Source organism: Amphibalanus amphitrite, unplaced genomic scaffold (assembly GCF_019059575.1).
Source record: "Amphibalanus amphitrite isolate SeventyFive unplaced genomic scaffold, NRLGWU_Aamphi_draft 000892F_arrow, whole genome shotgun sequence".
Taxonomy (NCBI): domain Eukaryota; kingdom Metazoa; phylum Arthropoda; class Thecostraca; order Balanomorpha; family Balanidae; genus Amphibalanus; species Amphibalanus amphitrite.
In genome coordinates, this window is record NW_024882386.1 from 119065 (window position 1) to 139875 (window position 20811).

Consider the following 20811-nt stretch of genomic DNA (forward strand, 5'->3'; position numbering starts at 1 on the left):
GCGGGATGCGGCCTGCTGTGGCGCTCACCGGGCCGTGAAAGCGGTGCCGATCCCTCGCTGATGCCGCCGCGGCCCGCACAGACTGAGCGCCAGGTGCCGCTGGGTACGGACGTGCTGCCGAGCGCTGCGGGGCACGGACGGAGCGCCCGGACACCCGAGACGAGTGTGACGCACCCTGATCGGAGGCCGACGAACGTGGCAAACGGAGCCTGGCACGGAGACTTGTCGGTAAATCGTGAAGGGAACTGAGAGCGGTCTGTGGGACAGTCTAATCTGAGGCCGGGAGGAGAGTTTGAAACCGCTGGAACCGCTCAGATACTTCGTAACCGGAACACAGACTGCTGACTGCTGAGGGTAGCTTTCAAGAGCACGAGATTCAGCACATCGAAAAGGACGGGAATCAAGAGGAAATGCCTGTGGTCAAAAGCAGAAGACGCGGCGGCGGTTTCCATAGTGAAGGTAGGCTAACCCGCACTGCTCCCATGAGCGCCGGCACAGCAGGGGCATTCCACGATAGATCGTACATACCAGGCCCGTCACCCTCATCTCTCAGATTTTAATGAAAATCGGTCCTAGGGGTAATCATAGGCCCCAAAGACGCCTGGCAAAATATCAGACTTCTCAGATCAAAACTTTTGGAGTTATATTGCGTTACATTTTTTAACTTCGGTTTGTAACGGTGAGTTTGATGGCCTATAACTCATGAACGGGTTATGCAACCAACAAACGGGAAGCAACACTAAGCTTGCGATGAACCAAAAATTGATATTACTTTTTAAAAATTCTAAAGAAAAATTTTGATTGTTGAACAAAAACCTTAATCTTTTTTCATTTGCCTCTAATCACTTTTGGGACCTAAATTTTTCACATTTTTATTTTTTTCAAAATAAACTTCATGTCATTGCAAATCGACATGCAAAAATCAGAAAGGTGTTCTTTCTATTAGTTCCTCATTTTCCCGCAAACAAAATGGGTTTCGGAGGGGTTGATACGACTCCAGCACGCCGTTTCGCTTCTAATAGAGCTAGAGCCTCGCGGAAAAAACGAGCGTGTGTGCCGTTACAAGTAGCAGCGATTGGTACCCAATTTTAAGGTCTCAGGTTAACGGGTAGCGTCTGAGGTCAGGTCAAGTGACTGAAGTTACGGGTTCGGTTTTTAGTAAATAACTTCGCAAAAAATGGCCGCAGAGCCGCGATTTTGGCATCATTGTGTTCGTCTAGCTCAGTTGCGTCGAATGGTATACTTTTTGTTAGGGTGAGGTCAACTTAAGTAGTTGACCTCGGGTCAAGGTCAGGTCAGAGCCCCTCAGGTTACGAAGCTGGGCAAAGGGTATCATATGGCATATCATTCGATTCGGAAGGTCTTCCTGAGTCCATTGGTGGCTTTCCCGACTCTCTAGCTCAATTTGATCGGGAGTTATTGACGAAAAACTCGTACGACCCTAGTGACGTCATAAATGACGTCACGCAAGGCTAACAATGCAAAAGTGAAGCATTGGACTTTGCAAGGAGTGCATGAAATCACGATACCATGTACGTGAGATAGTTTTAGATCATTCTCGGCGCCAAAATAACATATTTTATATTTACCCATTGACTTATAACAGTGATGTCACGTGACTCATGTGACCTTCAAAAATTCCCAGATATACAAGTTGTGAGACCTCTGGAGGACACCATGTATGCGTCCTGTAAAGGCGGCCGCACACTGGGCCATTCGGCGGGCGAGATTCCGCAAAAGCGGAATGTCGCGGGCGACATTCTTACCGTGATGTCACAAGGCAGCTTTACCACGCCATTTGTAAGCTCCCCTCGCGAAATCACTATTCGAAACCGTTATAGTGACGTAAAATAAATACATTTTTAGAAAGAACACCTTCCTAATTTTTTGCATAGGGGAGAGTGGTGCAGGAGGCCCCCCCTTAAGCTCAGTTGCTATTTTTAGACAACTGATAATATTTAAGAGCTATCGTGTGCATGCGCTGTGAGCATGCATCATTTTCCCATACATATTTGCATTCAAAATGAATCTAGGGGGTACACAAACCGTAAACTTTAACATTTTGGAAAAAGTTGCAAAAGGGCCTCTTACACTATGGGTATGGTAAGACGCCCCCCCCCCCCCCTCGGGCGTTTAACAAGGCAAGTCGACTTGTAAAAGACGTTTTGCGAACACAGCTGCAAGGCCTTTTATTTCGAAAAGCTAAGCAAATACGGTGTTATCGAAACCAATAACACTTCCAAAGCGCTCGAACAATGCGAAAACTAGCACAACCAAACGCTGATGACCAACGAAAATTGTACCTATTACCTCTAGAAAAAGAAACAGAAAAAAAGAAACAAAAACAAACTCCTTGAAAAAAGAATGCCACGCCTGCCGCAGGTGCAGGCGTTTTAGCATCGGGGGCGTTTTTTATCGGGGGGGCGTTTTATAATCCTCGAAGGGAGGGCCTCTTGAAAAAATGCAGTGTTTTAACGTCACAATATTTATGGTTTATGAGACATTTGCAGCGCACCAGAACATGGTCTATTCTGAAGCTAACATGTGACAATTTCGATGAGATAAGATTGCATTTAACAGTCATTGTTTTTTTCAGATATATAAGGGTGATAAAGATGCATATATCTAGCAAGTAAAGGGGCAAAAACAGAAACAGGCTTACCAAAAGTCGCTGCGACGCACCTGATACCTCAGGTTTCGTGAGTTGTTGTTTCAAGAGGGCTTCTGCTTTACAAGAACATTAAAAAATAAATAACATTATTGGTTTGGTAAAAAAAGCGATGGGGCCTCTTACCGACCCTGGGCGTCTTACACGGATCTCCCCTACTTCTTAACAATGAGCTAAATATTTTTTTAAAGAAATAAAAATTCAAAAAAATTTGGTCCCAAAGTCCAAAAAATACAAATGAAAGAAAACTCGATTTGTCATATATAAAAAATAGCGTATTATTCGAAATTTCAAAAATACATATTAATCTCTGTTTCATTGCAAGTTCAATGTTATTTAACATTTGGCATTTAGATAATCCGTCTTAGAGTTACAGCCCGCCAAACTTAGCGCTGCAAAGCAATATCCAAAAAATGTTATACACCATAACTCAAAAAAAACTTATCTGATAAGCCTGAAATTGTTACAGGTGGATTCAGAGCCCCTTATTACCCTTGTGACCAATTTTCGTCAAATTCCGAGAGATGAGGGTGTCAAATTGGAAAAAAGTGGTACGATCTATCGTGGAATGCCCCAGCAGCATTACGCACTGCGCGGAGTCGAGGAGTGAGGATTGAGGAGATACCTATGTCATTTTGCAGGCAAGGCAATTTCGTGGCGTTTCTTAAGGATTTAATTATTGGCATGCTGTAATGTAACTATTTAAATGATACGTACTTCCTTTAATTGCGACTTGAATCGAATTCAGCGCAAGTGCAAATTTCAGGTGCAAGTGCAATTTTTCAAGTGCAATTCAGCGCAAAAACGGTATCATAAAAATTATTATGCCTGTCATTTAGGCTTACTTATCTAATGCCAAGTTCCGCGAAGCGCCCTAAGATGATCTTGAATTTTGAACATGTTTTAAAATTTAAGCCTGCAATTTTTTAGACTTGATGAATATGTTGCCAGATTTCGAAAATTCAACTTGCGGATAGACGATACCCACTAACCAGTTTCATGAAAATGTAATTTTCACTAAAGCAAAACATGCTTAGTTAGAAAATCGCCTTACATTATCTTAGAATACCAGTATAACGCCTTTTGGGGCGACTAACGGAGCGAGCGAGAGGGTGAGCCTTGCACGCGCGAAATTGCGAGGGGGTACCTCCAACTGACAAACTGCACCTTACATGGCACCCTACTAACCGGTCTCTAGCGATGTGCCAAATTTGGGCACAATCGGCCCAGCCGTTCTCGAGATCTGGAAGCGGCACCCTGCACGTGCGCACGTGCAAAATGGGTCCCAACTGACTTGTGCACGGCACCCTACTAACTGGTCCCTAACTGTGTACCAAATTTGAGGGTAATTGGTCGAGCCGTTCTCGAGATCTGGAAACGACCCCTGCACGTGCGCACGTGCAGCAGCGCCCCAACTCTGGCACATGGATATGCAGTGCTTAGTGGGTGCCTACCTAGGCATGCCAACTTTCAGCGCAATCGGCCAAGTAGTTACCGAGATATTGCAACAATTACAAAACGGACACCTCTTCGTTTTGCACGTGGCACGTGCATAAGGGGTCACCCACATGCATCAGGAATAGTCCAATACTTGGTAGAAGGAATGAAGCTACCCTACAAAAATTACCGCGTGTAAATCGGTCAAGTGGTTGCTGAGATATAAGCCTCGCAAAAGCGTGACCACGGCCGGCCGGCCGGCCGGCCGCTCATACTCAGAATATACATTCTTGGACGATACCGCGAAAACGAAATATTTCTATCGAGAGTTTTCAAAGGATTTCATGCACGAGGCCTTGGCCGAGTGCATGAAATTCTTTGAAAACTCGAGATAGAAATATTTCGTCGCGGTAGAGTCCTAGATATTATTTCCTGTATGTTTCTTAATATCGCTCGTTATCTGCTTAAAAAAGGCCGAAATATGCATAAATAAAATACAGTAACATTAACTTCACGTTAGGTACTGAAATACTGGCAGTTCTAATTACTTCACAGTGCAGCAAAGCTTACAAATTTTCTTTAAAACAGAAGCCCTCGATGAAATCAAGCTATCCAAGAAAACCATCCAAGAAAACGTCTCGCGCAAAGTTTCTTGGATGGCTGGATTGCATTGCAAGACTGCATCAAACATACAGGAAATTTCCGTTAATCCAGGGGGGTGTCACTACTTTGTTTCGCCATAGGTCCAATACTGATGTCGTTGGTTTCGATCCCGGTGACGTCAGTGCTGTGTACATCCGGGAACTTCCTGCATTTGTTTCTCATTAGAGGTGGCCATATTGCTTTGTCCCGTGACGACACATTTGCTTCATCGGGATCGAAACTGGCTGTAAACAAACCGCTCAGTGTCGCTACCTCCTATATATGGCCTTGCGTTAATCTAAGGAAAGACTACGCTCGCTTCGCTCGCTCCGTAAAAACCGTTTTCACGACGGCACATTGGTCACATTTGGTGCGATTTGGTCAAATTAAGGTTTATAGTTGTTTTCTAGTAGTTTTCAGCTTATGTTGCACTAAATGCTTTTATAATTAGGAATCTGTTTTATCAAATTATCAGACACTATCTTCGAATAAACATTGCAATAACTTCATGTTATGAAGATATTTGTTGCATATACCGGGCTTCTAAAAAAAAAGTTGGATGATTTTATAACTAACGTATTGAAGGGTGTATCTGTATCAGTGTAACAAAACATAATTGGGTATCACCTAAAACCCTCATCAAAGACATTTCGTTTGAGGGGATTTCGATCCTCGGCAGTCGCCTTTCTGAGCCGCGCCGAGGCCACGAGGAGGCCGAGGCCACGAGGCGTTCATGACCTCGAACGCGAGGTCATGTTCGAGATGATTCCCTTTTTGCTCGATGCACAGTTTAGCCCGGCGCAGCGCGACCTCTGCTGCAGCACGACCCACGGAAAGCTGCAGACGGCACACCGCTGAGTTAACTGCATCCTTATGATCTTCGGAACTTTTTGGGTGGTTTCGGTACACCTAGAACTTGAGGTTGTCCTATAGGAAAAAGTCCGGTGGGGTTACGTTCGGAGAATTCGCCGACCACGGGCGTGTCTCGAACCTCGAGATCACGCGCTGCCCGAAGCGCTCCCATAGCCCCTCCCGGTTTTCTTTAGCGGTATTGGCGTGGCACCGTCTTGCTGGAACCATTGGATCTTAAGCGTTTCCGGATCTCTGCTAATCCTGATATTGCAGAACCCTCCAAAACGTCGCCAGAGCCACCCGATATCGCTGACCATTGACAGTCTGAGTAGCGCATCTCTCACACAAGTGGTGTTCGCCGTGAGCCTTTGATTGGGTTTATGGCCGCCGCTGTGTTCCTTGAATTGCGTGAACCTATTGTTAACAATTCCTCGAGCCAGAAACTTGTCAATAACGTGGAAAATTTTGTTTCATGATGTTGCTCTCTTTGCCCTAAAGTGCTTGCGGATCTTCCGTGGTGTCGAGCCGACCCACTTAGTCTGGGAAAGCATAATTTCACGAGTTTTGCTTTTACTTCCTAAGACCACGGCTTCATCTTTTAAGCTCAAACCATGGTGTCATATAAATCTACGAAAAATTCCCCGTTTTTCCACGTGCATTGATTTTACTTAAATGTTGTTAGGGGTCCTCTATTCGCAAAGAAATCCGTCTAACTTTTTTGAGAAGCCCGGTACAACAGTAATCTTGCGGTACAAGAGCTTTGGTCAGGCTTGGTCAAGTTGGGTGCATTCGCCAATCGCCAGATAACCTGTCGTAAAGACGGCCAAAAGCGATTAACAGAGTAGCTATTATATGAGAAAACATGTAGGTATGTATAAGAGTTGTATAGTTATACTGTATACAGTATATATAGTTAGATTTATTACGGAGCGAGCGAAGCGAGCGTAGTCTTTCCTTAGATTAACGGAGATTTCTGAGTATGAGCGGCCGGCCGGCCTGCCGGCCGGCCGGCCGTGGTCACGCTTTTGCGAGGCTTATATCTCAGCAACCACTTGACCGATTTACACGCGGTAATTTTTGTAGGGTAGCTTCATTCCTTCTACCAAGTATTGGACTATTCCTGATGCATGTGGGTGACCCCTTATGCACGTGCCACGTGCAAAACGAAGAGGTGTCCGTTTTGTAATTGTTGCAATATCTCGGTAACTACTTGGCCGATTGCGCTGAAAGTTGGCATGCCTAGGTAGGCACCCACTAAGCACTGCATATCCATGTGCCAGAGTTGGGGCGCTGCTGCACGTGCGCACGTGCAGGGGTCGTTTCCAGATCTCGAGAACGGCTCGACCAATTACCCTCAAATTTGGTACACAGTTAGGGGCCGGTTAGTAGGGTGCCGTGCACAAGTCAGTTGGGACCCATTTTGCACGTGCGCACGTGCAGGGTGCCGCTTCCAGATCTCGAGAACGGCTGGGCCGATTGTGCCCAAATTTGGCACATCGCTAGAGACCGGTTAGTAGGGTGCCATGCACAAGTCAGTTAGAGGTACCCCCTCGCAATTTCGCGCGTGCAAGGCCCACCCTCTCGCTCGCTCCGTTAGTCGCCCCAAAAGGCGTTATACTGGTATATAGCTGTTTTATAGTCGTATAATTACTTTATTCTAAGCATTTGGTTTCGCAGGAAACATTTGAGCATGATGTTCTGCCATGGAATGTTTTATACTTACACATCGCTCATTTTAATTAGCAAAACATTTAAATTTAGCCGTCCTATAGCTCAGTTGGAAGAGCATTGGACTCCCAGTAGTGAGAGCCCGGGTTCGAGACGCTCCGGCGCTCGATATTTGAGACTCCTGACGGGGATGGTCTGCGGTTGGTGGGAGCAGCCGCGGCCAGTTGAAGTCAATCGAGTGGGACAGGCCGTGTCCGGCTTTGAAGGGCACGTTAAACTTTGGCATCTAAATTCTCCCGTTACCCGGAATTGCGTGATTGGACGGTAGGGGTCGGGGTTTACGCAACAAGCTCTGCTTATAGCGTGAGCTCCGGCTCTGTCAATCCGTCCATTCAAACATTCGAGCTAAATTTATGTAAAAAAGTTGTATGTTCTTCACATAACTTTGAAGGATCCACAGCGTCTTCTGTGGATCCTTCAATCTTATAAATCTCAATCTTAATAACGCCGTGGAATGGATATGGCAACACTGGCTGAAGTTCAGCTGCAGAAAACGACTATCAAATGCAAAATGGTTTTCACGCATTTCAGTGCAGCGTAATTTGACGGTCTAAAGAATCATTTCGTTGACTCAGATAAACCTTTGTCAGCACTGGTATCACTGTGAATGTTACCAAATGCCGTAAATAGAATAGTACGGCATTTTATAAGATTAGGCCCTGGGGCCCATCTTATCCATTTCCTATCGATGGACGCCATATTTTCAACAGTCACACTATTAGTCGAACTGCTAAGGTGTTGCGTAGGCTTACAAACTCTATTGTTGCATATGCAGCTTATGTGACATATTATAGTGCATGTATGGCCTAAACTTTTGAATTCATTTTAAAATATCACAATCGCACTCTTAGACCCATGACTAAGCAATAAATGCGAAACGTTGGGTAATTTCTTGCGTTTTCCCCTTTTAAAATGAATTCAAAAGTTTAGGCCATAAATGCACTATAATATGTCACATCTGTCAACTGATAATCCTCAATATGTAGCTTAGCTGGTGTATGGACCCGTTTACAGCGTGAGAGCCAGATATTTTTTTTTTTAAATTTCTGCCAAATACTTGAGTAGATTCATTACGGCTGTAGCAACTCACTCTCGTTTCAAATGACGAGTAAAGCATTCTTATATCTATGCAGGTGACCGAAGGTTTGTGTTTTTAATAGCTAAAAACGCCATTCGTTGGAATTGTATTTTTTCTGTTGAAAAAGTCTGAGTTATCGGACATTTTAACAAAAGTACGTCCCTTTGATATAATAGGTGGTTATTCACTTTTACATCACCAAGATGCCATACGAATGACTTGCTCGCTTCATTTCGTTACTGCAGTTGTATAATGTATATTTCATCGAATTGGTCTGTCTGCCCCTATCCGCAGCCCCTGCCGCTGACTCCAACCTCGCGCAGACTCAGAGGCCGCGCCACGGGGAGCGAGAGAGGGAGTGGCACGCAGGGAGGGGTGCAGACTGCAGGGCATGAACCGATGGGGAGGGCTGGGCTGGTCAGTCGGGGGCGGGGGAGGGGGAGCGAGGGTGTCAGGTGGGGCGGCGCGGTGCAGAGCAGCGACCGGCCTGTCCCCGTGAGCCCCGCTTATACCCCGCGGCACCCCACTGGACCCGTTGGGATGGCCGCCGGCACAGCCCACATTCCTGCCGCAGCATGATCCATTGCAGGACAATTCATGTTGACAGTCAGCAGTCAGCACAGATGAGCTGCTGCTTGGAAAAGAATCGCATCACTTGTTAATGAAAAGTTTTAACACTGAGTTTTGTTTTGAAATATGTGCTCAAAGTATTCATACATACATTATTAAAGTTTCCCGTAGTTACACGGTAGTCGGTATGAAAAGGGCTCCGTTGCTCAATCGCATGCACGTGACATTCGAGCAGGCCCAATCATCCAATCCATTTTCCCTTTGCACAACTTTGTTTTAGACGTCTTTGGATCTGGGGAATTCTCACCTGTCGGCCATCTAATCCACTCACTTTATGTCTCGATGACTGGATCTCTGTCAGAAGCTCTGACGTTTTTGTGGACGTAATATTATACGGTAATAAAGGCAAATAAAAATGATCCGTGGAAAATTTAATGGCGTCATTAAACGGAACGACCAATGACAATAAACAGTAAGCTAATTTACATTTTGTGGTGCCAAAGTGATGTGGACGATATGATTTCGCTGTCCTCTGACACCGTGTATCGTGGAGGTAAATGACTGATTAGTAACGCTACAGTGGTTAATACTGGGTGTGGTCAGCCGGACTGATAGTGACCCTGCCCCACCTGTCTGGCCCGGTGGGCTGGGGGAGGAGGGGTGGGGTGTCATCCCTGAGTGGGTGCTTTGATCACCGCGTGCACATGGGACCGGGCCAGACAGGGAGGTACTTAGTGGCCACCTGCCGATGTCATCAGACCGGACTGCAGCTGTGACCAGTGACCTGATCAGACCACCTGTGGCTCTCATCAGACCAGACTAGATACCCGCCGCTCTCATCAGACCAGACCAGACTGTCACTGTCATCAGACCAGACACCTGCCGCTCTCATCAGACCAAGCCAGACTGGCTTTGGGACCAGACCAGACACCTGCAGCTGTTACCCCACCAGACACCTCCGGCTCTCATCAGACCAAGCCAGACTGGCTTTGGGACCAGACCAGACACATGTCGCTCTCATCAGACCAGACCAGCTGCATTCGGGATCAGAAGCCATGCCACCTGCCGCTCTCATCAGACCGGACCAGACCTGACTGTCACCCTCACTACTGATCTGGCCAGCGACCAGGTCACCCGCCGCTGTCATTAGACCAGACCAGACCGCAGCTGTAACCAGACCAGACCAGCTGCCGCTGTCATTAGACCAGACCAGACCGCAGCTGTAACCAGACCAGACCAGCTGCGATGGAGGCTAAATTCGACCAAATAATCCGTTACTGTGACCAGTGAATTGACTGTTGACCACTGACCAGGTCACTTGCCGGCGTTAGCCAGGCCGGACCAGACTAGATCTGCATCTGGCGCCAGAACAGACCAGTTCGCCTACCGGTGCAGCCAGACCACATACGATCGACAAGACCAAGTTACAAAATTAGACAAGATCGGTCGACATTGGACTGATCCATCGGTTAGTTGACGTCAGACCAGACCAGCCCAGATTAGACCGCGAGCGACGATGAGAGATGGCCATACCAGATCAGAGCACACATCTTGACTGTCACGATGAAGTTGAATTTAAAAACCTAGCTTCATCATGATTTTCTCATCATCGAATTTTATTAGAGGTGCCTATGTGTTAGCTCTTATTCCACTTTCATTTCTATCCGGATGTCTATCTGCTTTCAAACCTATTGCTAGCTTGTTGAAGTAAAAATGTCGCTTTTTGAGCGAAAACTTGCATCCTGCCAAAACATATTATGTTTATTATTTCAAAATATCGGGCAGCACATGACCGCAGCACCGAGATGGAAAGTAGGTACTTTTATCACAAACATTTGATGTTATTACTTGTGCTCCAAATTCAGTGACAGACCGTGTACGTTTTGCAGAAAATTTTGAAACATGTCATCTTACAATGGCCATCTCATCTAACATCGCAACAATGGCCAGAGGATAAAGTGACTTCACCGGAGGGTGGGGTGGCTTGTTATTATATAGGGAATACGATCGTCCAGCTTCTGCACAAATATAACATCAGCCTAAATTATGAAATTAGGTATAATGCTTTGTTGAAAATTTAGATCCCTACCATGGCTAAAGGGGAAAAGGTATTTGACCAGTTAAATACGGTAAAAAATACGGTAGTGTCTTCGAAAATGCTGCATAGCTGTAACAGCCGGCTCACCCTGCAGGGCCTGGGAGGACAGTAACGCCGTGGCAGCCGCAGGTGACGAGAAGGGAGAGTAATCGAGGTGCTTAGTTTTTTTTTAATTTTGGCAAGTCAGCATATTGCATGTATGCCTTTGTTTTGTACCTACTGCTTAACCCTATTAGTGGCAGGGGGGGTTGTTTTTATCCACCCCTCAGGTTTTTCGGGAATATCTCCGAAACCGCTGAAGCTACGATGCTGAAATTTTCTGACTTTTCCTAAAACTAAATTGGGCACATTCCCTGAAAATTTCAAGTTCATAACTTTACCAGGGGCGGCTCCAGAGCACTGGGAATTGGGGGTCCTATTCGTGAAGCGAGTCATTTGGGCGAAGATCACGATGCTGCACCAGTTTTACGAACAGTGAATGAAAGGTATCATGTAATAACATATACAAAGTTATTGTGCATCCTCTTTTGACACGTTTTTGCTATAATAGGCGGATCCAGGCGTCCAAAAAGGGGGGTTATTTTTTACCTCCCAACATAGGTGCCCTGACACCGCCTATGCATGACCAATACAATTTTAGTCGTTCTCTCATAAGAAAATTGTAACATAACAAGACCATTGCCACCCTTTTTAGAAACAGTACCACAAAAACCTTATTTACTATACTTTTTGTGTACCCCCAATCTCAATGATCTGTATCCGCCTATGATTTTTGAAAATGCATATTTTTAGGATCCATGTGAATTCCTGGTTCATTCTCTATCGATCGGCAAAAGTTGCGTTAAGATTGGTTCAGAAACCTGGCCGTGATAAACAGTCTAAAATGTATCTGCAATTTGCCCGTTTTTACCCCCCTCTACCCCCTATTGACATTTTTATTTTATAGAAATGTAGATCTCGTTGAGCCAAATCGAATGCCGTTTGAATTTTGAAAATCGGCCGGTTAGATCTCGAGATATCAAGGGGGGGTCGTAAACAGCCCCCCCCCCCCCTGCCACTAATATGGGGTAGCCAGGAGCCTGCCACTAATAGGGTTAAATCGCACGATAGGGAAGCTTGAAGTCTAAGTTTCTACCATTCCATAGAACGCCGCACTTTTAGGTAAGTCTTCTCCCAAAATGAAATATACCTAAGATCTATCCCAAAAATGAAATATCACGATAGACTACAACGCCCATCGTGTAGACGATACGGTATACGGTTTGAAATGAAAATATAGTATCAGAAATGAGGAGACACCTTTGGGGGGGGGGGGGTATATTTTCCCCTACGCCATTAGGATCCCCTGTACCTCGGGGTCCGGCGTGTGTGACCTCGGATATGAGCTGAGCCGTCGGCGGGCAGAGGGACCGGAAGCGACTGCTGACGCTCCCCTCCTCTCCCCTCCCCGGCTGCAGCGGCGTGGCCTCCCCTCCCGGCACTGCTGGGTGGGCCGACTATTCGGTACTTTGTCCGGCAGTGAGCACCATTTACTCACTAACCGATGGGGCCGGCGCCATTACTGTCTACCAGGGTCAGGAAACACGTAAATCATAACTGGGAACACGTAAATATGAACAGGAAGCACGTACGGCTCTCGTGAAATTAGGCGGTAGGTTTTGCACTTTTACATTTCCGGCTATATCTCAGAAACTAATCGATCTACGATGAAGCCATTTTACACGATCATGGCCGGCTTGTTACCCAACAAGTCGATCGCATCTTCAACACTTAAAAGCTTAAGACGACTATAGCCTGAAGTACACTAAATTTTCTAGGTGCAAAACCTACCGCTAAAACCCGCGAGACCTGTAGGTATATACAGCCCACCGCTAAAGTAATGTAGGGTTTTACCAATCTCAACGGTTGGCTTTGACTGGCGATTGTTTAATGCGGAGTGATCGAAAAGAAGATGTCAATAGCTAAAGTTGCAGCTGCAAGGGTGACAATACATATAAGCTACATTCAAAGTTTCATTGTAGTCTGGCTAATCGTTCCTAAGCTTCAGAAGCAGAACATACCCATGACTGAAACCCACATTACTTCTGCTGTGGACTGTACCTCTGAGCTGGAAACACGTAAGTCTGAGCTGGGATCTGAATCTGAACTGACCACGCTGAGATATTTGGTTAATCGGCTGCATGAGGCATTGAGGCAGTATCGCGAGTGTCGACGGGGCAGGAATTGGTCACGTCACACTGCCATGGGAACACCAAACAGCTGAGAGTATTCGCCCTTGCTAAATGCTGCTATATGTAATGGAGCCCTATCGAAAAGTAGTGTATGATTAAGAATGCATATTGCATGATGCAGTAATGCGGCGATAACACTAACACTCAGCACATGCAAAATAAATGCTGGATAATGCAAAGGGTGAGCTGTAGCGCATACCATGCCAAAAGCTCATATAGACTTAATTTAATCGGCTTTTTCTGCACGCATAAATTGCATAACTACCTATGTTGTGACTAAAAATGGGGAGTGTGTCTGGCTGGAGGACAGGGTGAGAAGAAAATGCAGAATGCAGTTGCTGAAAGGTGCGAGCTTTTTATTAGAATATGCCTCACTTACTCGGTGATAATCAATGTAAATTGTAATGAATGGTATCAGGCAGATAGAATTAATAGAATAATAAATATAGAATGATCTATTTTACATATTAAGCTCTATACAGATCTATTTAGCTAGAGAATGAATAAGGCAGGCAGCACAATAAACATTTTATTTTGTTGTATTTGGCTCTTGTGACTGGTTGGTCTCAATAAGATCACAGACGTATCGATTGGTGTTTCATAAATGCTGGGATATCCTGTTAATTTTATACAATCGTCTTCCATCTCAAATAACCATTGCCTGGAGTTTGTTTTTCTATAAACATAAGCATAGACATATAGATCGGACATGGCTTGGTTGGCTTCCCCTATAACCTACAGATTTCGCGATGTGAGCGGAGGTGCTAAACTGTGTGTCACACTGACTGACATCGTCCCGTCATTTCGTCCTCGGTAATAGCGGCAGAGACTAAAAACTGCCACGGTAACACGGTGAAAACTGCCGTTCAAGTCATGATTACGTATGCAGCAACACGTTGGGGTAGGTCAAATAGTTGCCCTCATGCTTATCATCACCAGGCGATGAGATTTATACAACGGGTGATCCTCATGCCATAGCGGCGTTCCAATTTTTTTTTACCGCATTTTACGTCATAAGACAAACTGAAATGATCTGCGAGCATGCTAAAATGCATGCCAGAATGCATGATCAGAGATATAGACATGCTAGAGAGTGCCGTGGTTATACATACTCGTATTACCTTGAGTTGAAAGCAAATATACCGGAAGCAAGATCAAACCCCTGATTAGTAGCGGATGCTTTTTTCAATAGTGAATTTTGCATGCCTTTCATCGTGGCTAAATAGCACACCATAGGTGTCTGATGTAATTAATTGGCCTTGTCGCACTGTGCTTACCGTGATTCACTGTTTGCCCATTGTTCGGCCTATTGAGCGAAATGGGTCATCCACCACTATGCACGGGGGATTTAGCTCACCGCGGTATTCCGAACAGGGCTAGGTGGAAAGAAATTAGTTTGAAAAAATAAAGCCCAAAATTGTGGAAAAGAATAGTTGGGTATAGGTAAGTGTTAAGGAAAGCGAGGCCTAGGAAAAGGTGTAGGCATTATAAGATAATAAAAAGATAAAAGATAGAATGTTTCATGCCACTATGAAAAAAAAAATGTTTGTGTCTTTAAAGGGGAAAATATGGTGCCAAGGTGTGAGATACGTGTCATGAAAGTCCTACATGAAAAAGATGAATTCAGTTATCTCAATGTGGCAACGCGCTAAGTTGTTTCCCTTTGGTGTCCGTTTCAGCCTGGTTTCCAGTCCACCGGCGCTGTCTACTGGTTCACTGGACGCTCGTCTGTCTGCTGGTGTGGCTCGCTCCCTATCTGGTCGCTGCTCAGAGGTCAGACCATGACACCGCCCTTCTGGACCCGCTGCCCGCGCCCGTGTCGGCTCGGATGGTTCGAGCTCGACCGGTGCAGGGCGGTAACAGCCTGCAGAGCACCGCCGAACCCGGAGGTGCAGGGGTGGGGGAGCGAGCCGTGGAGAACCCACTGGAGGACCCCCTGCAGCAGCTGAACCTGGAGGAAGGCTCCGGTGGCGGCGAGCAGGACACCGAGGAGGTGGTGGTGAGTGAACGAGTCGTGGAGTCGCAGGACTATGGACGGGCCGTGACTCGTGAGGAGTGAGAACTAACGACAGTAAGGACAGGCCGTGAGGACTAACGACAGTAAGGACCAGGTCGTGAGGACTAACGACATTAACCCTCGCCCTGGCAGGGGGTCGATGCGACCCCCCCTAAGGTTTTTCGAAGATAGCGTAAAAACGGCGGCGCGCAGCGCCGCCAAATTTGGCACAGCCTATGGGGCAACCTTTTTACATATGACCTGAAAATTTCAGGTCCGGGTGACCTTGGGTCACGTCACCAGGTCAAAAAAAAAACGGTACAAGGTCATGGTCAAATGTCAATTTTTTTTTGCACCTGTCCAACTCACAGTTTTCGACTGATTTCCTTCAAGTTTTCAGGATGTGCTAAGTTCACCGAGTTGTATAACATATAGTCCGGCTTTTTTAAGGTCACTGACCTGAGGTCAGTTAGAGGTCATTACGTCGTAATGTTAAGCCTATGGGAAAATACTAAATTCGGAAAATACTGGAGATATCCGCTTCGTTCTATCACTTTTGTGCTTTGAAACCACGGTACTTAACAGCAGGTCACTTGGTGCTTCTTTGTTTGGTGTACTTATCCATGGGTCAGGTCAAATGAGGTCAACTGAGGTCAAATGACGTTTTTGCCAATAACTTGGCACATAATGACGCTAGAGCTTAAAAAATGGTATCATTGTGTTCCTGGTGATCAGCCGAATCGAATGATATGCGATATGATGCAATTTGGTTAACTTGAACTTAATTTATTAATTTAAGTTTACTTAAAATTTAAGAAAAACTTTAAGTACACTTAAGCAAGTCAAAAAGTATATCATTCGACGCGCCTTGACGTGCTGAGTTCACTGGTGCTTTTCTTTTTGCTCTATCTTAATTAGATCAAAAGTTATAAGCGAAAAACTTTTGACCTGTTTTTAGCGAAATTTTTACATTTATACCCCCCAAAACCCCCCTAAATATTGACCTAGAGCAACCAAATTTGCACAGGGGAGAGAACTCCAGGGGGCCCACCTACCTACCAAATTTGGTGTTTCTAGGTGCCATAGGAGCCAATCGCGAGGGGGGGGGTCGCATCGACCCCCCCCCCTGCCAGGCCGTGTTATGAAAAATGCCCTGCCAGGGCGAGGGTTAAGGACTGACATGAGAACTGACGACAGTTAGGACGGGCCGTGAGGACTGACGACATTAAGGACTGTCGTGAGGACTGACGACTTAGGACGGGACATGAGGGCTGATGGCGGCGTATATGTTGGGGGAAACCTTAGACAAATGACGATAAGTTGGGACTTTTGAGGACTGACGATGGCAGATGGAACGGGCCGTGACTCGTTAGGACTTGAGGCTTTGTCTGATTGTGGTGAGTCTCTCGGGTGGGGCGAGGACTGATGAGGGGACCGGCAGCGACCCTGAGCTGCAATTACAGACGCTGGCGCGGGAACCGAGGTGAAGGAAAAATGATGCCAGCTATCGTGCGGTAATACCAGAAATGTAAGAAAAATATATCAGGTGATATGCGAGCTGGGAGTATTTTATGCTTCATATACAGGAGAACAAATTGATAAAGGTGTGTTGCACAATGCACAGCATGTATGCATAGTGTATACCATTGCATGTTTTTAGTTGCTCAGTCAGTAAATGCTTCGTCTTCATCGTATGCATTCTACTTGTTTATAAATTTAGAAAGTCGTTATTATTGGTAGATTTACTTATTCCTGAGGTAAAAATATTTACTCAGGCAGTTATGCACGCTCAGGCCTCATACCGACCGATAAAAGAAAACTGCGTCAATGTCAGAATTTATAACCGAAGTTCGTTAAACCTGTCTCCATGACCGGGCACGCCCAACTGTGCCGAGCCCGGTTCACCGCACAACTGTAGCGAGCCTCGCTACCCCTGGGACTCCAAACCGTTTCAGCTTGGGCCCGTAAACGTTAGATGCAGATCAACATTAGGGTGGCACAAAATGCACGACATTCAAACTAGTCACTCCCTCGCTATGCAAAAACGCTAATGGGCGATGAGAAACAGTTCATCGTTATTCCTGAGTGGCGACGAACAATAGGCGATTCACTGCTAATGACTTACTAACGCATCACAATCACAAATATATAAATCATCGTGCGATATGCGTACCTATTGCGTGCAATTGCGGATAGCTCCTTGACATCTATGTGATTTTATGCTGTTCAGTGTTCATATCCATGTTTTTTATGTAATTTGATGAGTGTTTTATAACTCGTCATTAGCTTTTGTATTTCAATTTTAATATGAGCGGTTTGTGATTCGTCTTAAAAACGATCACATGTCTAACACATTCTTCTGCTCTTTTTCAGAGTCAACAATTTGAAGGACCTCGACGAGAACCAGGCACGTATGGTGACGATGTGTGACTCAGCATGGTTACAGTTTCACAATCATGGTTATAATAGCGTAGAAGTAGCGAAGAGCGCTGGCTCTACACTGGTTTGTGGGCCGTCTGATAGTACGCTGATGAGCGTGTTTGTGTCCGCTGACGTGTGTCCGCTGACGTGTGTCCGCTGACGTGTGTCCGCTGACGTGTGTCCGCTGAAGTGTGTCCGATGTGTGTCCGTTGACTTGTTTCCGCCGACGATTAGATAACGTGCGCTTTGGTCTTTGGTGAGAATCGCAACAGACAGTTCAAGGCAAAGGGAGGAAGGGACTTCGTATACGTCAGTAGGAAACTGTTAAATCCTCTCCAATATACGAAAACCCACGACCAGACGTTAACGTTAATGCTTCGGATGAGTGATGTTTAGCCAAATCACACTCAATTTAACCTTTGTCTTTACCAACAGGAGTGTTGGAGTGCGATTTCGGTTCGGGCGACCGGGGCGTGTCGCTGTGTGATTACTCCAACTCCAACATCACCGTGCTCCGGTGGCAGGCCTCCACGGGAAGGTCGAGCAACTGGCTGGGCGGACCTCCAACAGACGCCACCGGCTCGCAGGACGGTGAGGGGGAAACAGAGGCAGAGCGGAAGAAAGAACTATCGATGAATCCCATTGCACATGATTATGATTGCAACGATTTATTGAGTCAATCATTTTATTTGGGTGCACCGTGCATGCAATAGTTGTGCTATGCAATGATTGCATTCGTCAAGGGATGATGCACGTAAGAAATTTTACAAGACAAGCCAAGGCATCACTTTTTTAACAATTGACCAATATGGCAATTGTCTTTCTTTATTTTATACTCGGCATCGTGTCAATGGAAATATTTCAGAACGTAAGCAACATTATGCATGTTGCTTACCAGCACAATCACTAAACGTGTAGATATCGGACCTTGCTTTAACGTGTTCGACATTTGTCACTTATCGTTTCAGGTGGTTACGTGTTTTTCGAGACGTCTGAGCTTCCGGACGATGACGTGTTGCGAGTGAACAGCGAATCGGCTATGCTGGAGAGTGGCCTGCAGCCGCGAACCCCGCCCGCCGGCCAGTGTGTCCAGTGAGTCATCAGCAGCCGCGGGCGGCCTCCCCCCCCCCCCCCCCTCCCGCGGAAACTTCGCGAGGGGTTCCCCGGAGACCGCAGAACAAATAAAGCCTGCTCGACGCCGCACTGCATCCTCCCGGGACGTTTCAAATTATATAACACAATTTGGCATTTGCAGCACCCCGACGCCATGAGCTGTGAGGTGAAGAGGCCAATATCACAGCCGAGGAGGACAGTTGTCAGCTCAGTTACCTTATTGCTATAACATTATCTTGCAGCGCACTTCGACATGTGCATGAGCTATAGGAGTCATGAATGCACTTCCACTGACAACTTGCTAAGATATGCTGATATCTGCTATCTGCCCGCTGCCATTGGTTGTGTCTAATCCAGCCTCTCTGTTTGCAAACTTGATTGTCTATCGTAAGCTACTTGTAAGCGTCTGATTGATGCCACGTATAGGTATGGTATGGCACATCGAAGACGCCTCTAGAACAAAATTATGTCGGCTAGCATTGGAATGGACGCAATGGAGCACTTCAATTTGTATTACATACTCGTAAAACTCTTCCTAAGTCAATCTTCCTTCGTAGGTCAACTTGTTGGATTGCATTGTGCCAATGTGCATATGACACCTAACTTTTGGGAGCTGTTCAAGGCATGAACAGTGCACGGTGCTTTTTATATTCAGCAGGTGCCTTGTTTACTTTCATTGACGATTTTCCATGGTTCATGTTTACCCGTTAGTGGTAGGGAAATGTCAACCGGCCTGGTCTGCCCTAGGTGCTATATCGACCGCCGGTCCCTACGCTGTTGAAAAGCACCGCTATGTGGTGTGGTGTAGTGTTTATGTATAGTCGACTACAGAATGATGTTCCACTCCTCAGAAGCTATCAGTTGACCGGAGCGCTAAGTTGTGCCGTTTATCACGCAATTAAGCGTGTCGATTGTGAGCATTGGTACACTCGGGGGCAGATTGATGTTCCACCACTCCCTACCTATCTCGGGCTCCCATGGCTCAGCACTGGCTGCTGCCAGTGGCAGCACAGGCAGCACTGGCACTGGCAGGCAGTGCTGACCCGTGCTGAGGGCAGGCAACACTGGCAGCAGCCACTGCTGATCCATGGGAGCCCGATTGGGTAGGGAGTGGTGGAACATCAATCTGCCCCCGAGTGTACAAAGCTATAATTTGTGAACTCAGCCCGTGTGATGCGGCACAGCCTACCACTCCAGGCAAGTAATTGCCTGTGAAAAGTGGAACATCATTCTGTAGTCGACTATACCCTGCCTACCCGCCAGGTTCGCCTACCACCGCGAGGGGCTGAGCGCCGGTGAGCTGCGCGTCCTACTGCACCCGGTGAGTGACGCCGAGCTGCTCGGGTACCCGGCGGATCACAGCGGGGACACGGTGCTGGCTCACAGCTCCGCTGACGTGGCCGGCGCCTGGAGCTCGGCTGAGATGATCTACACCTACCCCGGTAGACACACGGTGAGAAGGGGAAAACGCTGAGAGCGGTGACTGAACACAATTGGTGCAATGATGACCGTAAATTTTCACTTTCGCTCATTAGGCGTTTACATGAGCGAAAGTGTAATGTAAATGCTCTCCGTCAATGACGGGATCGTATTTAAAATTTCGCTTTTGACTGTTGAAAGTGCAAGCTATTTCTAACTCATGCGAATAAAATATCGTCGTTTAGGAAACGAATGCAAAATCAGGCTACAAGGGGTTGAATTGTGGCAGCGATGACGTCTTCTATCTCCCGCGGGCAGATTGTGTTCGAGGCGATCCCGTGCCGGTCGCGTCGTGTTGGCTCGTGTAGTCCCGACTACCGCGGCCACATCGCCGTCGACTCGGTACGTCTGGCCCCGGACGGGTGTCTGGGACACTGCACCTTCGACGGCGGCGCGTGCGGCTGGACCCAGGACGACAGCGACGACTTTCAGTGGGGGCTGAGCCGCGGCAGCCTCAGCCGCGACACCGGCCCGAGGGCGGTGAGTCAGTGGGGCCAG

General features: G+C 46.6%; 1 protein-coding gene across 1 annotated transcript; it reads left to right on the forward strand.

Moving 5' to 3' along the window:
- The first annotated feature begins 10780 nt into the window (after positions 1-10780).
- LOC122367719 lies at positions 10781-18817 on the forward strand. Its single transcript, XM_043341068.1, has 5 exons — positions 10781-10787; positions 14984-15303; positions 17674-17707; positions 18157-18312; positions 18690-18817. The coding sequence occupies exons 1-5, from the start codon at positions 10781-10783 to the stop codon at positions 18815-18817; spliced, it is 645 nt and encodes a 214-aa protein (XP_043197003.1).
- The last annotated feature ends 1994 nt before the right edge of the window (positions 18818-20811 follow it).